This window comes from Cetorhinus maximus, unplaced genomic scaffold (assembly GCF_964194155.1).
Source record: "Cetorhinus maximus unplaced genomic scaffold, sCetMax3.hap1.1 HAP1_SCAFFOLD_361, whole genome shotgun sequence".
NCBI classification, from domain to species: domain Eukaryota; kingdom Metazoa; phylum Chordata; class Chondrichthyes; order Lamniformes; family Cetorhinidae; genus Cetorhinus; species Cetorhinus maximus.
In genome coordinates, this window is record NW_027596307.1 from 309,646 (window position 1) to 331,152 (window position 21,507).

Below are 21,507 nucleotides of genomic sequence, written 5' to 3' on the forward strand. Positions count from 1 at the left end.
CACATACAAACACACACAGACATAACAAACACACACACATACATACACGTTGACAGACACACACACAAAGCATTGTCCCCATTCTGCCTGGGAGTGGGTTTGATCCCAGGTCCCAGTGAGTAACAGGTCAGTCTGAGTAACTGCACCCACAGTGTGCCATGTTGATGTAGTGAATCTAGTGATGAGACACTCAGACAGGGGTTGAAGAGCTGAAGATATTTATTAGCATCAGCATTTCTCATAAAAAGAACATAGCTAGTGTTGAATGTGGAGAGCAGATAAAGCTACTCCCAGGAACATACATCCTTCATACGTAGGAAAGGTTTTGGGCATTCTAATATTAAAAACAGTCCAAGCAATTCTTTCTGCCAGCGTGAAAATATAACTGGACAACTCTCACGCTTGCATCAGGAAGCAAAGTCCAGCAGGGATATAATCTTTCCTTTTTGACATCAATCGACAGTTAAAGGCTGAGATTGAAGACTGTACCTCCATGGCTTTCCTCATCCAGTATGCAGGTATTTTGAAACCTTCAAAGGCAGACACTCAGGAGACATTTACAGCTCACTGGGGTACAGTTCCACACTGACTGTCACTGGGGTACAGTCCCACACATACTGACTTTCATGGGGGTACAGTTCCACACTGACTGTCACTGGGGTACAGTCCCACACATACTGACTCTCACTGGGGTACAGTTCCACACACACTGACTCTCACTGGGGTACAGTTCCACACTGAGTGCCACTGGGGTACAGTCCCACACATGCTGACTCTTACTGGGGTACAGTTCCACACTGACTGTCACTGGGGCACAGTCCCACACACACTGACTCTCACTGGGGTGCAGTTCTATACACTGATTCTCACTGGGGTACAGTCCCACACACACCAACTCTCACTGGGTACAGTTCCCCACACACTGACTCACACTGGGGTACAGTCCCACACACACTGTCACTCACTGGGGTACAGTTCCACACACACTGACACTCATTGGGGTACAGTTCCACACATACTGACTCTCACTGGGGTACACTCCCACAGACACTGACTCTTACTGGGGACAGTCCCACACACACTGAGTCTCACTGGGGTACAGTTCCACACACTAACTTTCACTGGGGTACAGTCGCACACACACTTTCACTGGGGTACAGTCCCACACACACTCTCACTGGGGTATGGGTTCCACACACACTGACTCTCACTGGGGTATGGGTCCCACACACACTGACTCTCACTGGGGTACCGGACCCACACGCACTGACTCTCACTGGGGTACAGTTCCACACACACTGACTTTCACTGGGGTACAGTCCCACACATACACTGACTCTCACTGGGGTACAGTTCCACACACACTGACTCTCACTGGGGTACAGTCCCACACACACTGACTCTCGCTAGGGTACAGTTCCACATGCACTGACTCTCACTGGGATACAGTCTCACACATACTGACTCTCGCTAGGGTACAGTTACACATGCACTGACTCTCACTGGGATACAGTCCCACACACACACTGACTCTCACTGGGGTACAATTCCACACACACTGACTTTCACTGGGGACAGTCCCACACACACTCTGACTCTCACTGGGATACAGTCCCACACACACACTGACTCTCACTGGGGTACAGTTCCACACACACTGACTCTCGCTAGGGTACAGTTCCACATGCGCTGACTTTCACTGGGATACAGTTCCACACTCACTGACTCTCACTGGGATACAGTCTCACACATACTGACTCTCGCTAGGGTACAGTTACACATGCACTGACTCTCACTGGGATACAGTCCCACACACACACTGACTCTCACTGGGGTACAGTTCCACACACACTGACTTTCACTGGGGACAGTCCCACACACATTCTGACTCTCACTGGGATACAGTCCCACACACACACTGACTCTCACTGGGGTACAGTTCCACACACACTGACTCTCGCTAGGGTACAGTTCCACATGCACTGACTTTCACTGGGATACAGTTCCACACTCACTGACTCTCACTGGGGACAGTCCCACACACACTGACTCTCACTGGGGTACAGTCCCACACACACTGACTCTCACTGGGGTACAGTCCCACACACACTGACTCTCACTGGGGTACAGTCCCACACACACTGACTCTCACTGGGGTACAGTCCCACACACACTGACTCTCACTAGGATACGGGTCCCACACACACTGACTCTCACTGGGGTACGGGTCCCACACACACTGACTCTCACTGGGGTACAGTTCCACATACACACTGACTCTCACTGGGGTACAGTCCCACACACACACTGACTCTCACTGGGGTACAGTCCCACACACACTGACTCTCACTGGGGTATGGGTCCCACACACACTGACTCTCACTGGGACACAGTCCCACACACACTGACTCTCACTGGGGTATAGTTCTATCTACACAGCCTCATGCTCATGGGAACATAATTAACATCCTAATGAATGACTGACCCTGAGTCTCAGCCATGGTTACTAGTGGGTGAACCGCTCTCTGCATACAAGATGCCTCTGCTGATGTTGTTTGAACACAGCACAGTGAGATTAGTTAAAACTCCCATCATTACTCAGCCTCCCTCAGGTGGTGTGTGAAAGCAGGTTAAAATGGAACACATCAGAGCTGCACCCTGAGAGCAACTATCCCCCAGCCGTACCCTCCCATCTTTCTGCTCTCCTTCCCTCCCTTTGTTGTCCACCCTGTTCTTTCCTTCTGTCTCCCTCCCTCCTCCCTCTCCTCTCCCCTTGCTACCCTCTGAAGGAGAGATAAAGTCTGGTTTATACTGTTCAGGTAACTGCGTCGTGCCCTATTCTGGGCTCGTTATAAAGGTGGGGACTGTCGAGAGATGGGAGGAGCACCAGGATTGGCTGGATTGATGGGAAATGTCCTGTGATTGGCAGGATCGATGGAGAAAGCCCAGGATTGGCTGGATCAATGGGAGAATCCCTGGGATTGGCTGGATTGATTGTGGGGATCACTCCCTCTTCCTCCATCGGTGGGAAGCCTTCCAATTGTGTGCAGCCACTTCCATCACCTCACAGCCTCCAACTACCCTCTCCTGCGCTATGAAAAAGATTGCCACGGTGGCAAAGTACCATCTGGCCAGGGTGTAGGACCAGATCATCACAAACATGGTGAGCACAAAGGCTGTCCAGTACACGATGGAGAAGAGCTTGATGAGGAAGACCCGGCCTCTGGACTTGCTGGGAGGCAGAGGGCCGGCACCCTGATCCCCAGACTGACCCTGTTCCTGACCCCAGCTGCGACCCAAGCCCTGAGTCCGACTGTGACCCTGAGCCTGACCCTGACCCCGACGCCAGCTCCAGCCCTTACCCCAGAGCTGAGTGTGCCGCTGCACCTGAAGCCGGCTCTGATCAAGACTAACGTCCTGAATTTGAGTCCGACTCTGAATCAGAATCTGAGTCTGACTCTCAATTTGAACCTGATCAGTGAATGAGCGGCTTCCCTGATAGTAACTCCGCAGCAGCTTCTCCTTGTCGTGCCAGCGTAGACAGCACCACTCCTTCAGACCCTCCACAGAGGAGGGCAGCTGGGAAGCCGGGTATCGGCGGATGTAGAAGTGGATCTCCCTGGGGTAGTTGCCAGTGAACAGGTCCCTCTCGGACTGTGGGATGTTGTACGGATAGGCGATTGTCACATCGTGAATGGCATCCAGGTTGGATCCTAGGGCAGAATCAGAAACAGTTACTGGGATAATGCTGCAGACGGCCGGTGATGTATGAAACAGGAACATGTCCTGCGGCAGTGGAAGAGACAGCGGCACTGTCAGAGGGTCAGTACTGAGGGAGTGCTGCACTGTCAGAGGGTCAGTACTGAGGGAGTACTGCAGTGTCAGAGGGTCAGTACTGAGGGAGTGCTGCAGTGTCAGAGGGTCAGTACTGAGGGAGTGCTGCACTGTCAGAGGGTCAGTACTGAGGGAGTGCTGCCCTGTCAGAGGGTCAGTACTGAGGGAGTGCTGCACTGTCAGAGGGTCAGTACTGAGGGAGTGCTGCACTGTCAGAGGGTCAGTACTGAGGGAGTGCTGCACTGTCAGAGGGTCAGTACTGAGGGAGTGCGGCACTGTCAGAGGGTCAGTACTGAGGGAGTGCTGCACTGTCAGAGGGTCAGTACTGAGGGAGTGCTGCACTGTCAGAGGGTCAGTACTGAGGGAGTGCGGCACTGTCAGAGGGTCAGTACTGAGGGAGTGCTGCACTGTCAGAGGGTCAGTACTGAGGGAGTGCGGCACTGTCAGAGGGTCAGTACTGAGGGAGGGCTGCACTGTCAGAGGGTCAGTACTGAGGGAGTGCTGCACTGTCAGAGGGTCAGTACTGAGGGAGTGCTGCACTGTCAGAGGGTCAGTACTGAGGGAGTGCTGCACTGTCAGAGGGTCAGTACTGAGGGAGTGCTGCACTGTCAGAGGGTCAGTACTGAGGGAGTGCTGCACTGTCAGAGGGTCAGTATTGAGGGAGTGCTGCACTGTCAGAGGGTCAGTACTGAGGGAGTGCTGCACTGTCAGAGGGTCAGTACTGAGGGAGTGCGGCACTGTCAGAGGGTCAGTACTGAGGGAGTGCTGCACTGTCAGAGGGTCAGTACTGAGGGAGTGCTGCACTGTCGGAGGGTCAGTACTGAGGGAGTGCTGCACTGTCGGAGGGTCAGTACTGAGGGAGTGCTGCACTGTCAGGGGGTCAGTACTGAGGGAGTGCTGTACTGTCGGAGGGTCAGTACTGAGGGAGTGCTGCACTGTCGGAGGGTCAGTACTGAGGGAGTGCTGCACTGTCGGAGGGTCAGTACTGAGGGAGTGCTGCACTGTCAGAGGGTCAGTACTGAGGGAGTGCTGCACTGTTAGAGGGTCAGTACGGAGGGAGTGCTGCACTGTCAGAGGGTCAGTACTGAGGGAGTGCTGCACTGTCAGAGGGTCAGTACTGAGGGAGTGCTGCACTGTCAGAGGGTCAGTACTGAGGGAGTGCTGCACTGTCAGAGGGTCAGTACTGAGGGAGTGCTGCACTGTCAGAGGGTCAGTACTGAGGGAGTGCTGCACTGTCAGAGGGTCAGTACTGAGGGAGTGCTGCACTGTCAGAGGGTCAGTACTGAGGGAGTGCTGCACTGTCAGGGGGTCAGTACTGAGGGAGTGCTGCACTGTCAGAGGGTCAGTACTGAGGGAGTGCTGCACTGTCAGAGGGTCAGTACTGAGGGAGTGCTGCACTGTCAGAGGGTCAGTACTGAGGGAGTGCTGCACTGTCAGAGGGTCAGTACGGAGGGAGTGCTGCACTGTCAGAGGGTCAGTACTGAGGGAATGCTGCACTGTCAGAGGGTCAGTACTGAGGGAGTGCTGCACTGTCAGGGGGTCAGTACTGAGGGAGTGCTGTACTGTCGGAGGGTCAGTACTGAGGGAGTGCTGCACTGTCAGAGGGTCAGTACTGAGCGAGTGCTGCACTGTCGGAGGGTCAGTACTGAGGGAGTGCTGCACTGTCAGAGGGTCAGTACTGAGGGAGTGCTGCACTGTCAGAGGGTCAGTACTGAGCGAGTGCTGCACTGTCGGAGGGTCAGTACTGAGGGAGTGCTGCACTGTCAGAGGGTCAGTACTGAGGGGGTGCTGCACTGTCAGAGGGTCAATACTGAGGGAGTGCTGCACTGTCAGAGGGTCAGTAATGAGGGAGTGCTGCGCTGTCGGAGAGTCAAGTGGAAAGTCCAGAACAGAGCGTTACATTCTCAAGCTAAAGTTCAACCATTTTGGACTGATTAAGGGGAAAACGTAGAAACATAGAAACTAGGAGCAGGAGTAGGTCATTCGGCTCTTCGAGCCTGCTCCGCCATTCAATATGATCATGGCTGATCCTTGATCTCAATGCCATGCTCCCGCTCTCTCCCCAGGCCCCTTGATGCCTTTAGAGTCCAGAAATCTATCTATTTCCTTCTTAAATATATTCAGTGACTTGCCCTCCACAGCTTCTGTGGTAGAGAATTCCACAGGCTCACCACCCTCTGAGTGAAGAAGTTTCTCCTCATCTCAGTCCTAAATGGCCTACCCCGTATCCTGAGACTGTGACCCCTTGTCCTAGACCCCCAGCCAGAGGAAACATCATCCCTGCATCCAGTCTGTCCATCCCTGTCAGAATTTTATACGTTTCAGTGAGATCCCCTCTCATTCTTCTAAACTCCAGTGAATACAGACCTAGTCGGCCCAATCTCTCCTCATACAACAATCTTGCCATCCCAGGAATCAGTCTGGTGAACCTTTGCTGCACTCCCTCTATGGCAAGTATATCCTTTCTTAGGTAAGGAGACCAAAACTGCACACAATACTCCAGGTGTGGTCTCACCAAGTCCCTGTACAGCTGCAGTAAGACATCCTTGCTCCTGTACTCAAGTCCTCTCACAACAAAGGCAAACATACCATTTGCCTTCTTAACTGCTTGCTGCACCTGTATGCTTGCTTTCAGTGATTGGTTTACCAGGACACCCAGGTTCCTTTGTACATCAACATTTCCCAATCTATCACCATTTAAATAATACTCTACCATTCTGTTTTTCCTACAAAGTGGATAAATTCACACTTATCCAAGTTATACTGCATCTGCCATGTATTTGCCCACTCACTCAACTTGTCTAAATCGCCTTGAAGCCTCTTAACCCCCTCCTCATCGCTCACATTCCCACCAAGTTTTGTGTCATCAGCAAACTTGGAAATGTTACATTTGGTTACCTCATCCAAATCATTGATTTATATTGTGAATAGCTGGGGCCCAAGCACTGATCCCTGCGGTACCCCACTAGTCACCATCTGTCACTCTGAAAAAGACCCATTTATTCCTACTCTCTGTTTCCTGTCTGCTAACCAATTCTCAATCCATGTCAATGTATTATCCCCAATCCCATGTGCTTTAATTTTACACACTAACCTCTTATGTGGGACTTTATCAAAAGCTTTCTGAAAATCCAAATACACCACATCCACTGGTTCTCCCTTATGAGGAGGTGGCAGCACAGTGGTATTGTCGTTGGACTGGCAGATGGTGGAATTTGAATCCAATAAAACCCCATCTGGGTCATTAATGCCCTTTAGGGAAGGAAATCTGCTGTCCTTACCTGGTCTGGGCCTACATGTGACTCCAGACCCACAGCAATGTGGTTGACTCTGAAATGCCCCTGAACAAGAGCAATTAGGGATGGACAATAAATGTAAGTGACGCTCACATCCCACAAACGACTAAAAAACAATCTATTCTGCTAGATAAGTCCTCTAAACACTCCAACTGGAAAAACTCAGCAGGTCTGACAGCATCTGGAGAGAGAGAGAGTCCCTATGACTCCCCTGCAGGGGAAATTAAAATGTGGTGAATTATATACTGTTTAAGGGGGGGTGGGACAGGTACAGCTGGATAGGGGGCCAGTGATAGGTGGAGGCAAAGGAGAGATTGCCAAAGATGTCATAAACAAAAGGTCAAAGGGGTGTTGACGGTGGTGATACTGGCTAAAGGAGATGCTAGTGGTGACATTAAGAGTAGAAAGCAGGATGAGCAAGTGACAGATGGCCCTAGTGAGGGTGAGGTGGTGTGGGGGGAAAAATATATTAATAGGCTAAAAGGTGGGGATAAAACAATGAATAAAAATGGAAATAAATTTAAAAAATAATAATGATAGTTGGGAAAAAAAAAATATATATAAAAATTTAAAAATAAATATTTGGAAAAAGGGATCAAAAAGGGGTGAGGACAGAGGGGAGAGTTCATGGTCTGAAGTTGTTGAACTCAATGCTAAGTCCGGAAGGCTGTAAAGTGCCTAGTCGGAAGATGAGGTGCTGTTCCTGCAGTTTGCGTTGAGCTTCACTGGAACATTGCAGCAGGCCAAGGACGGACATGTGGGCAAGAGAACAGGGTGGAGTGTTAAAATGGCAAGCGACAGGGAGGTCTGGGTCAAGATTGCGGACAGACCGAAGGTGTTCCACAAAGCGGTCGCCCAGTTTGCGTTTGGTCTCTCCAATGTAGAGGAAACCGCATTGGGAGCAACGAATGCAGTAGACTAAGTTGGGGGAAATGCAAGTGAAATGCTGCTTCACTTGAAAGGAGTGTTTGGGCCCTTGGACGGTGAGGAGAGAGGAAGTGAAGGGGCAGGTGTTGCACCTTCTGCGTGGGCATGGGGAGGTGCCATGGGAGGGGGTTGAGGTGTAGGGGGTGATGGAGGAGTGGACCAGGTGTCCCGGAGGGAACGATCCCTACGGAATGCCACCGGGGGGGTGAAGGGAAGATGTGTTTGGTGGTGGCATCATGCTGGAGTTGGCGGAAATGGCAGAGGATGATCCTTTGAATGCGGAGGCTGGTGGGGTGATAAGTGAGGACAAGGGGGACCCTATCATGGTTCTGGGAGGGAGAGGAAGGTGTGAGGGCAGATGCACGGGAGATGGGCCGGACATGGTTGAGGGCCCTGTCAACGACCGTGGGTGGAAAACCTCGGTTAAGGAAGAAGGAGGACATGTCAAGGAACTGGTTTAGAAAGTGGCATCATCAGAACAGATGCGACGGAGGCGAAGGAACTGAGAAAATGGGATGGAGTCCTTACAGGAAGTGAGGTGTGAGGAGCTGTAGTCGAGGTAGCTGTGGGAGTCGGTAGGCTTGTAATGGATATTGGTGAACAGTCTATCACCAGAAATTGTGACAGAGAGGTCAAGGAAGGGAAGGGAAGTGTCAGTGATGGACCGTGTGAAGGTGATGGAGGGGTGGAAATTGGAAGCAAAATTAATAAATTTTTTCAGGCCCAGACGAGAGCATGAAGCAGCACCGAAGCAGTCATCACAGAATCACACAGTGCAGAAGAGGCCCTTCGGCCCATCGAGTCTGCATTGACACGTGAGAAAGACCTGACCTACCTACCTAATCCCATTTACCAGCGCTTGGCCCATAGCCTTGAATGTTATGACGTGCCAAGTGCTCATCCAGGTACTTTTTAAAGGATGTGAGGCAACCCGCCTCCACCACCCTCCCAGGCAGCGCATTCCAGACCGTCACCACCCTCTGGGTAGAAAAGTTTTTCCTCACATCACCCCTAAACCTCCTGCCCCTCACCTTGAACTTGTGTCCCCTTGTGACTGACCCTTCAACTAAGGGGAACAGCTGCTCCCTATCCACCCTGTCCATGTCCCTCATAATCTTGTACACCTCGATCAGGTCACCCCTCAGTCTTCTCTGCTCCAACGAAAACAACCCAAGTCTATCCAACCTCTCTTCATAACTTAAATGTTTCATCCCAGGCAACATCCTGGTGAATCTCCTCTGCACCCACTCCGGTGCACCCCCTCCTCGATGTACCAGAGAAAGAGTTCCACAGTATCTTACCTTTATCTCTAAAAACTCCAGTAGGTTTGTCAGACATGATTTCCCTTTCATAAATCAATGTTGACTTTGTCTAATCCCGTTGATATTTTCTAAGTGTCCAGTTATCACATCCTTTATAATAGGCCTTTCCCTACTACTGATGTTATGCTAACCAGTCAGTAACTTGCTGTTTCCTCCCACCCTCCGGTCTGTAATCTCCCTCTTTTTCTTAAAATCAGAGGGTTGTAAATCTTTGAAACTCTCGACCTCAAGAGAGCTGTGGTTTCACTGTTCTTGAGTATATTGAAGTCAGAGGTTGATAGATGTTTGGAGTCTGAGACAGTCAATGGGGACATGGATCCTTTGCAGGGTTGACAGGGCTGAGTTTGCCGTTGTCGTTTCCGGTGCCTTGGTCAATGCCGGGTGGTCCGTCCGGTTTCATTCCTTTTTGTGACTTTGTAGCGGTTTGATACAACTGAGTGTCTGGCTGGGCCATTTCAGAGTCAACCACATTGCGGACTGGAGTCACATGTAGGCTAGACCAGGTAAGGACGGCAGATTTCCTTCCCCAAAGGGCATTAGTGAACCAGATGGGTTTTTACAACAATCGACAATGGTTACGTGGTCACCATTAGACTACCCCTTAATTCCAGGTGTATTCATTGAATTTAAGCTCTGGTGGTGGGACAGCCAATGGGGTACACTTCCATCGATACTGACTCATGCTCATGGGAATATAATCCTCCTCTAGATTGGAGACTTCATTGTCCATCACCAAGGGTGTCTCGGTAGCACCACTACTGACCGAGCTGGCCAAGTCCTAAAGGACATAGCTGCTAGACTGGGTCTGCAGCAGGTGGTGAGGGAAACAACAAGAGGGAAAAACATACTTGATCTCAACCTCACCAACCTGCCTGCCGCAGATGCATCTGTCCATGACAATATCAGTAGGAGTGACCACCGCACAGTCATTGTGGAGACAAAGTCCCGCCTTCACATTGAGGATACCCTCCATCATGTTGTGTGGCACTACCACCGTGCTAAATGGGATAAATTTTGAACAGGTCTAAGATTTCAAGGCTGGGTGTCCATGAGGTGCTGTGGGCCATCAGCAGCAGCAGAATTGTACTCGAACACAATCTGTAACCTCATGGCCCGGCATATCCCCCACTCTACCATTACCATCAAGCCAGGGGATCAACCCTGGTTCAATGAAGAGTGCAGAGGGCATGCCAGGAGCAGCACCAGACATACCTAAAAATGGGGTCTCAACCTGGTGAAGCTATAACACAGGAAACAGTGGACGCATCATGCGATAGACAGAGCTAAGCGATCCCACAACCAACGGATCAGATCTAAGCTCTGCAGTCCTGCCACATCCAGTCGTGAATGGTGATGGACAATTAAACAACTCACTGGAGGAAGCGGCTCCACAAATATCCCCATCTTCAATGATGGAGGAGCCCAGCACATCAGTGCAAAAGATAAGGCGCTTTGAGAAGGCAGATCACCACCACCTTCTCATGGGCAACTAGGGATGGGGATTAAATATTGGCCTGGCTAGTGATGCTCACATACCATAGAAGAATATATAAAAAGCGTGCAGCAGGTTCGATGGACAAACGGGTCTACTCCTGCTCTCATCTCTTCTGTTCTGTCAATGGAGCAATCTAGCTGAAATGCTGAGCTGGTGGAGGCACCATTTTCGGACAAGACCCCAAACTGCAGCCTTGACTGTCCTCTCAGGACAGCAGTTCTGTTGTGCTGCCTTTTACAGCCAATGAAGTATATTTTGAATTGTAGTCACTGTTACAATGTCAGAAATATGCTCACCAATTTCAACACAGCATGAAAGCACAAACAGCAATAAAAAAATGCCCAGATATTTGGTTTTAGTGCTGTTGGCTGAGGAATTCTGAGGTGTAGAGGGAGCTTTACTCTGTATCTAACCCGAGCTGTACCTGTCCTGGGAGTGTTTGATGGGGACAGTGTAGAGGGAGCTTTACTCTGTATCTAACCCCGTGCTGTACCTGTCCTGGGAGTGTTTGATGGGGACAGTGTAGAGGGAGCTTTACTCTGTATCTAACCCCGTGCTGTACCTGTCCTGGGAGTGTTTGATGGGGACAGTGTAGAGGGAGCTTTACTCTGTATCTAACCCCGTGCTGTACCTGTCCTGGGAGTGTTTGATGGGGACGGTGTAGAGGGAGCTTTACCCTGTATCTAACCCGAGCTGTACCTGTCCTGGGAGTGTTTGATGGGGACGGTGTAGAGGAAGCTTTACCCTGTATCTAACCCCGTGCTGTACCTGTCCTGGGAGTGTTTGATGGGGACGGTGTAGAGGGAGCTTTACTCTGTATCTAACCGCGTGCTGTACCTGCCCTGGGAGTGTTTGATGGGGACAGTGTAGAGGGAGCTTTACTCTGTATCTAACCCCGTGCTGTACCTGTCCTGGGAGTGTTTGATGGGGACCGTGTAGAGGGAGCTTTACTCTGTATCTAACCCCGTGCTGTACCTGTCCTGGGATTGTTTGATGGGGACAGTGTAGTGGGAGCTTTACTCTGTATCTAACCCCGTGCTGTACCTGTCCTGGGAGTGTTTGATGGGGACAGTGTAGATGGAGCTTTACTCAGTATCTAACCCCGTGCTGTACCTGTCCTGGGAATGTTTGATGGGGACAGTGTAGAGGGAGCTTTACTCTGTATCTAACCCCGTGCTGTACCTGTCCTGGGAATGTTTGATGGGGACAGTGTAGCGGGAGCTTTACTCTGTATCTAACCCTTGCTGTACCTGTCCTGGGAGTGTTTGATGGGGACAGTGTAGCGGGAGCTTTACTCTGTATCTAACCCGAGCTGTACCTGTTCTGGGAGTGTTTGATGGGGACAGTGTAGAGGGAGCTTTACTCTGTATCTAACCCGAGCTGTACCTGCCCTGGGAATGTTTGATGGGGACAGTGTAGAGGGAGCTTTACCCTGTATCTAACCCCGTGCTGTACCTGTCCTGGGAGTGTTTGATGGGGACAGTGTAGATGGAGCTTTACTCAGTATCTAACCCCGTGCTGTACCTGTCCTGGGAGTGTTTGATGGGGACGGTGTAGAGGGAGCTTTACCCTGTATCTAACCCGAGCTGTACCTGTCCTGGGAGTGTTTGATGGGGACGGTGTAGAGGGAGCTTTACTCTGTATCTAACCCCGTGCTGTACCTATCCTGGGAGTGTTTGATGGGGACGGTGTAGAGGGAGCTTTACTCTGTATCTAACCGCGTGCTGTACCTGCCCTGGGAGTGTTTGATGGGGACAGTGTAGAGGGAGCTTTACTCTGTATCTAACCCCGTGCTGTACCTGTCCTGGGAGTGTTTGATGGGGACAGTGTAGAGGGAGCTTTACTCTGTATCTAACCCCGTGCTGTACCTGTCCTGGGATTGTTTGATGGGGACAGTGTAGTGGGAGCTTTACTCTGTATCTAACCCCGTGCTGTACCTGTCCTGGGAGTGTTTGATGGGGACAGTGTAGATGGAGCTTTACTCAGTATCTAACCCCGTGCTGTACCTGTCCTGGGAGTGTTTGATGGGGACAGTGTAGAGGGAGCTTTACTCTGTATCTAACCCCGTGCTGTACCTGTCCTGGGAGTGTTTGATGGGGACAGTGTAGAGGGAGCTTTACTCTGTATCTAACCCCGTGCCGTACCTGTCCTGGGAGTGTTTGATGGGGACAGACTGAAAGGTCTGAAGGTGGATAAATCACCTGGACCAGATGGATTACACCCTAGAGTTCTGAAGGAAATAGCTGGAGAGATAGTGGAGGCGTTAGTGGTGATCTTTCAGGAATCACTGGAGTCAGGGAGGGTCCCAGAGGACTGGAAAATCGCTAATGTAACCCCCCTGTTTAAGAAGGGAGTGAGGTAAAAGACAGGAAATTACAGGCCGATTAGCCTGACCTCGGTCGTTGGCAAGATTTTAGTGTCCATTATTAAGGATGAGATTTTAGAATACTTGGAAGTGCATGGTAAAATCGGGCAAAGTCAGCATGGTTTCATCAAGGGGAGGTCATGCCTGACAAATCTGTTAGAATTCTTTGAGGAGGTAACGAGTAGGTTAGACAAAGGAGAGCCAATGGATGTTATCTACTTGGACTTCCAGAAGGCCTTTGACAAGGTGCCGCACAGGAGGCTGCTTAGTAAGATAAGAGCCCATGGTGTTAGAGGCAAGGTACTAGCATGGATAGAAGATTGGCTGTCTGGCAGGAGGCAGAGAGTGGGGATAAGGGGGTCCTTCTCAGGATGGCGGCCGGTGACTAGTGGAGTTCCGCAGGGGTCAGTGTTGGGACCACAACTTTTCACTTTATACATTAATGATCCAGACGAAGGAACTGAGGGGATTCTGGCTAAGTTTGCAGATGATACAAAGATAGGTGGAGGGACAGGTAGTATTGAGGAAGTGGGGAGTCTGAAGAAGGATTTGGACAGGTTAGGAGAATGGGCAAAGAAGTGGCAGATGGAATACAACGTGGGGAAGTGTGAGGTCATGCACTTTGGTAGGAAGAATAGAGGCATAGACTATTTTCTAAATGGGGAGAGAATTCAGAAATCTGGAGTGCAAAGGGACTTGAGAGTCCTAGTCCAGGATTCTCTTCAGGTTAACTTGCAGGTTGAGTCGGTAGTTAGGAAGGCAAATGCAATGTTGGCATTTATTTCAACAGGACTAGAATATAAAAGCAGGGATGTGCTGCTGAGGCTTTATAAGGCTCTGGTCAGACCACATTTAGAATATTGTGAGCAATTTTGGGCCCCATATCTCAGGAAGGATGTGCTGGCCCTGGAGAGGGTCCAGAGGAGGTTCACGAGAATGATCCCAGGAATGAAAGACTTAACATATGAGGAACGTTTGAGGACTCTGGGACTATAGTCGATGGAGTTTAGAAGGATGAGGAGGGATCTGATTGAAACTTACAGAATACTGAAAGGCCTGGATAGAGTGGACATGGGGAAGATGTTTCCATTAGTAGGAGAGACTAGGACCCGAGGGCACAGCCTCAGAGTAAAGGGAAGACCTTTTAGAACAGAGATGAGGAGAAACTTCTTTAGCCAGAGAGTGGTGAATCTATGGAATTCATTGCCACAGAAGGCTGTGGAGGCCAGGTCATTGAGTGTATTTAAGACCGAGATAGATAAGTTCTTGATTGGTAAGGGGATCAAAGGTTACGGGGAGAAGGCGGGAGAATGAGGTTGAGAAGCTTATCAGCCATGATTGAATGGCGGAGCGGATTCGATGGGCCGAATGGCCTAATTTCTGCTCCTATGTCTTATGGACAGTGTAGAGGGAGCTTTACTCCGTATCTAACCCCATGCTGCACCTGCCCTGGGAGTGTTTGATGGGGACAGTGTAGTGGGAGCTTTACTCTGTATCTAACCCCGTGCTGTACATGTCCTGGGAGTGTTTGATGGGGACAGCGGAGAGGGAGCTTTACTCTGTATCTAACCCCGTGCTGTACCTGTCCTGGGAGTGTTTGATGGGGACAGTGTAGAGGGAGCTTTACTCTGTATCTAACCCCGTGCTGTACCTGTCCTGGCAGTGTTTGATGGGACAGTGTAGAGGGAGCTTTACTCTGTATCTAACCCCGTGCTGTACCTGTCCTGGGAGTGTTTGATGGGGACAGTGTAGAGGGAGCTTTACTCTGTATCTAACCCCGTGCTGTACCTGTCCTGGCAGTGTTTGATGGGACAGTGTAGAGGGAGCTTTACCCTGTATCTAACCCGAGCTGTACCTGCCCTGGGAATGTTTGATGGGGACAGTGCAGTGGGAGCTTTACTCTGTATCTAACCCCGTGCTGTACCTGCCCTGGGAGTGTTTGATGGGGACAGTGTAGAGGGAGCTTTACTCTGTATCTAACCCCGTGCTGTACCTGTCCTGGGAGTGTTTGATGGAGACAGCGTAGAGGGAGCTTTACTCTGTATCTAACCCCGTGCTGTACCTGTCCTGGGAGTGTTTGATGGGGACAGTGTAGAGGGAGCTTTACTCCGTATCTAACCCCGTGCTGTCCCTGTCCTGGGAGTGTTTGATGGGGACTGTGTAGAGGGAGCTTTACTCTGTATCTAACCCCGAGCTGTACCTGTCCTGGGTGTGTTTGAAGGGGACAGTGTAGAGGGAGCTTTACTCTGTATCTAACCCCGTGCTGTACCTGTCCTAGGAGTGTTCGGTGGGGATAGTGTAGAGGGAGCTTTACTCTGTATCTAACCCCGTGCCGTACCTGTCCTGGGAGTGTTTGATGGGGACAGACTGAAAGGTCTGAAGGTGGATAAATCACCTGGACCAGATGGATTACACCCTAGAGTTCTGAAGGAAATAGCTGGAGAGATAGTGGAGGCGTTAGTGGTGATCTTTCAGGAATCACTGGAGTCAGGGAGGGTCCCAGAGGACTGGAAAATCGCTAATGTAACCCCCCTGTTTAAGAAGGGAGTGAGGTAAAAGACAGGAAATTACAGGCCGATTAGCCTGACCTCGGTCGTTGGCAAGATTTTAGTGTCCATTATTAAGGGTGAGATTTTAGAATACTTGGAAGTGCATGGTAAAATCGGGCAAAGTCAGCATGGTTTCATCAAGGGGAGGTCATGCCTGACAAATCTGTTAGAATTCTTTGAGGAGGTAACGAGTAGGTTAGACAAAGGAGAGCCAATGGATGTTATCTACTTGGACTTCCAGAAGGCCTTTGACAAGGTGCCGCACAGGAGGCTGCTTAGTAAGATAAGAGCCCATGGTGTTAGAGGCAAGGTACTAGCATGGATAGAAGATTGGCTGTCTGGCAGGAGGCAGAGAGTGGGGATAAGGGGGTCCTTCTCAGGATGGCGGCCGGTGACTAGTGGAGTTCCGCAGGGGTCAGTGTTGGGACCACAACTTTTCACTTTATACATTAATGATCCAGACGAAGGAACTGAGGGGATTCTGGCTAAGTTTGCAGATGATACAAAGATAGGTGGAGGGACAGGTAGTATTGAGGAAGTGGGGAGTCTGAAGAAGGATTTGGACAGGTTAGGAGAATGGGCAAAGAAGTGGCAGATGGAATACAACGTGGGGAAGTGTGAGGTCATGCACTTTGGTAGGAAGAATAGAGGCATAGACTATTTTCTAAATGGGGAGAGAATTCAGAAATCTGGAGTGCAAAGGGACTTGAGAGTCCTAGTCCAGGATTCTCTTCAGGTTAACTTGCAGGTTGAGTCGGTAGTTAGGAAGGCAAATGCAATGTTGGCATTTATTTCAACAGGACTAGAATATAAAAGCAGGGATGTGCTGCTGAGGCTTTATAAGGCTCTGGTCAGACCACATTTAGAATATTGTGAGCAATTTTGGGCCCCATATCTCAGGAAGGATGTGCTGGCCCTGGAGAGGGTCCAGAGGAGGTTCACGAGAATGATCCCAGGAATGAAAGACTTAACATATGAGGAACGTTTGAGGACTCTGGGACTATAGTCGATGGAGTTTAGAAGGATGAGGAGGGATCTGATTGAAACTTACAGAATACTGAAAGGCCTGGATAGAGTGGACATGGGGAAGATGTTTCCATTAGTAGGAGAGACTAGGACCCGAGGGCACAGCCTCAGAGTAAAGGGAAGACCTTTTAGAACAGAGATGAGGAGAAACTTCTTTAGCCAGAGAGTGGTGAATCTATGGAATTCATTGCCACAGAAGGCTGTGGAGGCCAGGTCATTGAGTGTATTTAAGACCGAGATAGATAAGTTCTTGATTGGTAAGGGGATCAAAGGTTACGGGGAGAAGGCGGGAGAATGAGGTTGAGAAGCTTATCAGCCATGATTGAATGGCGGAGCGGATTCGATGGGCCGAATGGCCTAATTTCTGCTCCTATGTCTTATGGACAGTGTAGAGGGAGCTTTACTCCGTATCTAACCCCATGCTGCACCTGCCCTGGGAGTGTTTGATGGGGACAGTGTAGTGGGAGCTTTACTCTGTATCTAACCCCGTGCTGTACATGTCCTGGGAGTGTTTGATGGGGACAGCGGAGAGGGAGCTTTACTCTGTATCTAACCCCGTGCTGTACCTGTCCTGGGAGTGTTTGATGGGGACAGTGTAGAGGGAGCTTTACTCTGTATCTAACCCCGTGCTGTACCTGTCCTGGCAGTGTTTGATGGGACAGTGTAGAGGGAGCTTTACTCTGTATCTAACCCCGTGCTGTACCTGTCCTGGGAGTGTTTGATGGGGACAGTGTAGAGGGAGCTTTACTCTGTATCTAACCCCGTGCTGTACCTGTCCTGGCAGTGTTTGATGGGACAGTGTAGAGGGAGCTTTACTCTGTATCTAACCCCGTGCTGTACCTGCCCTGGGAGTGTTTGATGGGGACAGTGTAGAGGGAGCTTTACTCTGTATCTAACCCCGTGCTGTACCTGTCCTGGCAGTGTTTGATGGGACAGTGTAGAGGGAGCTTTACTCTGTATCTAACCCCGTGCTGTACCTGCCCTGGGAGTGTTTGATGGGGACAGTGTAGAGGGAGCTTTACTCTGTATCTAACCCCGTGCTGTACCTGCCCTGGGAGTGTTTGATGGGGACAGTGTAGAGGGAGCTTTACTCTGTATCTAACCCCGTGCTGTACCTGTCCTGGGAGTGTTTGATGGGGACGGTGTAGAGGGAGCTTTACTCTGTATCTAACCCCGTGCTGTACCTGTCCTGGAATAGAGGAGGCTGACGGTGATTTGATTGAGATATACAAAATAGTGAGGGGCCTGGATAGAGTGGATGGGAAGGGTCTATTTCCCTTAGCAGAGAGGTCAGTGATTAGGGGGCATAGATTTCAAGTAATTGGTAGAAAGATTAGAGGGAGATGAGGAAATATTTTTTCACCCAGAGGGTTGTGGGGGTCTGGAACTCACTGCCTGAAAGGGTAGTGGAGGCAGAAACCCGCCACTCATTGAAAAGGTGTCTGAATCTGCACCTCAAGTGCCGGAACCTGCAGGGCTACAGGCCAAATGCTGGAAAGAGGGGTGAGGCTGCATTGGGGGGGGGGCTCGGTTTTCAGCCAGCACAGACACGATGGGCCGAGTGGCCTCTTTCTGTGCCGAGATCTTTCTATGTTTCTATTCTATGATCGTCAGCCCAAGCCTGAATATTTCCAGGTCTTGCTGCGTATGGACACAGGTCTTTGGTGTGCACCTGTCTCTCACTGCATGCCTCTCCATCTGGGTCCCCCTCTCTCACTCTGTGCAGGTCTCTGACTCTCCCCGACTCTCTCCCGATATGTGTCTCTCTCTCTGTTCCACCTTCTCACTTTCTCTGTTTGTAGAGTTGAAAGATTTTGAGAGGGTATTCTGCACTGATAAGCCTGTATTACTGATCAGCTTGCAGTCAGCAGAGTGCAGAGCAGAGAGCACTGAGCAGCAAAGCACAGAGCCTTGCTAACTCACAGCTGCCACACCGTAACTTGTGGTAAACAGGACACAGACTCAAAAGCAGCTGACTTCAAGGAAACTAAACCAGCTTTCACTCCACTCGCCACACAGGAAGTCAGGGCCTGTCATTCTCTTGAGGGCTGAGTCCTTCGATTCTGTAAGTTTTAGAGGACCAGTTTAAGGGTTTGAGTTCAGTCTTAAAAATGAATTAAAAAACTGGGATCAGTAAGTGTCAAATGGTCTAAAAACCCACCTGATTCACGAATATCCTCAAAAGAAGGGAATCTGCTCTCCTAAGCCAGTCTGGCCTGTGTGACTCGAGCCCCTAACCAGCCAGTAGTTTCTGCTTTAAGTGCCTGTGGAGAAGGCCCAGCGAGAGACTCAGGTAAACATGATCAACATGCAAGGCAGCTCACCACCACCGTCATCGGACCAGGGTCAGGAATAAATACCAGCCCTGCCAGCAATTCCCAAAATCCAAGGAATAAATTAAAATAAAGGGAATTTGGAGAGATTCCAGCATGGATTCCTGATCTGTGGGTATTAGCCAGGGTGCCTGCCTGATCTCCTTACTAGAGAGGGATGACAGGAGAAAAATAATTCAGCCTGGGTTCCTGCTCCTGATCACTGTCCAGTGATCCCTGGGTTAGAGAGAGAGAGGGGAAATCAGCCAGGGTTCCTGTTCCTGATCACTGTCCAGTGATCCCTGGGTTAGAGAGGGAGGGGGGAATCAGCCAGGGTTCCTGCTCCTGATCACTGTCCAGTGACCCCTGGATTAGAGAGAGAGGGGGAATCAGCCAGGGTTCCTGCTCCTGATCACTGTCCAGTGATCCCTGGGTTACAGAGAGAGGGGGAATCAGCCAGGGTTCCTGCTCCTGATCACTGTCCAGTGATCCCTGGGTTACAGAGAGAGGGGGAATCAGCCAGGGTTCCTGCTCCTGATCACTGTCCAGTGATCCCTGGGTTAGAGAGAGAGAGGGGGAATCAGCCAGGGTTCCTGCTCCTGATCACTGTCCAGTGATCCCTGGGTTAGAGAGAGAGGGGAAATCAGCCAGAGATCCTGCTCCTGATCACTGTCCAGTGATCCCTGGGTTAGAGAGAGAGGGGGAATCAGCCAGAGATCCTGCTACTGATCACTGTCCAGTGACCTCTGGGTTAGAGAGAGAGGGGGAATCAGCTAAGGTTCCTGCTCCTGATCACTGTCCAGTGATCCCTAGGTTAGAGAGAGAGGGGAAATCAGCCAAGGTTCCTGTTCCTAATCGCTGTGCAGTGATCCCTGGGTTGGAGAGAGAGGGGAAATCAGCCAGGGTTCCTGCTCCTGATCACTGTCCAGTGATCCCTGGGTTAGAGAGGGGAAATCAGTCAAGGTTCCTGTTCCTAATCGCCGTCTGCAGCGCAGAGAGTGGAGGAATGGAGACAGTCAGTACCATAAAGGGGAGCAAGGGGGGAAGAAAGGGAGTGAGGAGCAGATCAATAGCAGAGGAATCAAGAGCTAGTACAACCTGGGGAGAGTGGGGGTGACAGTGCTTAAACAATGGATACTGCCAACACCACATGGTGAAATAGAGGCTGAGAATGACATGGAGGATTAAAGGATAGATAAATGCAGGAGTGGTACTTACCTTTCCGTAGCTGCTCGACAATGTAGGAGAAGCCATTAGTCCGGGGGTGGAGGACATATTCGTATGTCGGCAGGCCACGAGAATTGGCAAACTGATCACTCCGTGCTTTGGTGGAAGCTAAGAAACAGCACACAGCAGCATTATAAACACATCACTAATGCGGTGTAGGTAATCCTCACCCCTACCATCTGCGGCCCAGTCCCACAGTGTGACTGAGAGGGTAGTGTCAGAATCACTGACCCTGGCAGAGTGTGGCGAGAAGCTGGAGCTGGGGGCATGTGGGGAAGAGGTGGGTACATCAATTTTCGGGGGGAGGGGCACCATTGACCAGAAACTGAACTGGACTGGCCATATAAATAATGTGGCTACAAGAGCAGGTCAGAGGCTGGGAATCCTACAGTGAGTAACTCACCTCCTGACTCCCCAAAGCCTGTCCACCATCTACAAGGCGCAAGTCAGGAGTGTGATGGAATACTCCCCACTTGCCTGGTCACCGTCCAGGACAAAGCAGCCGCTTGATTGGCACCCCATCCACAAACATTCACTCCCTCCACCACCGACGCACAGTAGCAGCAGTGTGTGTACCATCTACAAGATGCACTGCAGGAACTCACCAAGGCTCCTTAGACAGCACCTTCCAAACCCCTGACCACTACCATCTAGAAGGACAAGGGCAGCAGATGGATGGGAACATCACCACCTGGAAGTTCCCCTCCAAGTCACTCACCATCCTGACTTGGAAATATATCACCGTTCCTTCACTGTCACTGGGTCAAAATCCTGGAACTCCCTCCCTAACAGCACTGTGGATGTACCTACACCACATGGACTGCAGCGGTTCAAGAAGGCAGTTCACCACCACCTTCTCAAGGGCAACTAGGGATGGGCAATAAATGCTGGTCTAGGCAGTGATGCCCACACCTGTGAACAAATAAAAGAATATGGGAAGGGGTTAGGTGGAGTTGTGGGTATGGGGAGAGGGTGGGTAGGTGGTGTTGAGGGATACGGGGAGTAAGTGGGATTGATGGATATGGGGAGATGGTGGTTAGGTGGGGTGGGGGGTTATGAGAAGACAATGTGTAGATGGGGTCGGGAGTTATAGGAAGACAGTGGGTACATGGGGTCGGGGGTTATGGGTCGGGGGTTATGGGGAGACAGTGTGT

The 21,507-nt window shown here is 50.6% G+C and overlaps 1 protein-coding gene across 2 annotated transcripts in view; it reads right to left on the minus strand.

Moving 5' to 3' along the window:
- Nucleotides 1–201: 201 nt before the first annotated feature.
- The window catches only part of lclat1 (lysocardiolipin acyltransferase 1), a 69,740-nt gene continuing 48,434 nt past the window's right edge, over nt 202–21,507 (minus strand). Inside the window, exons 5-8 of one of the 2 annotated variants that reach the window (XM_078535267.1) lie at nt 20,345–20,461; nt 2,351–3,713; nt 2,041–2,249; nt 202–737 (exon numbers count right to left, since the gene is read on the minus strand). In XM_078535267.1, the coding sequence (XP_078391393.1) occupies nt 3,004–3,713; nt 20,345–20,461 (827 nt within the window). In that variant the 3' untranslated portion in view covers nt 202–737; nt 2,041–2,249; nt 2,351–3,003. Of the gene's footprint in view, nt 738–2,040; nt 2,250–2,318; nt 3,714–20,344; nt 20,462–21,507 lie in introns of both variants that reach the window. The other variant, XM_078535266.1, reaches the window with a different exon arrangement.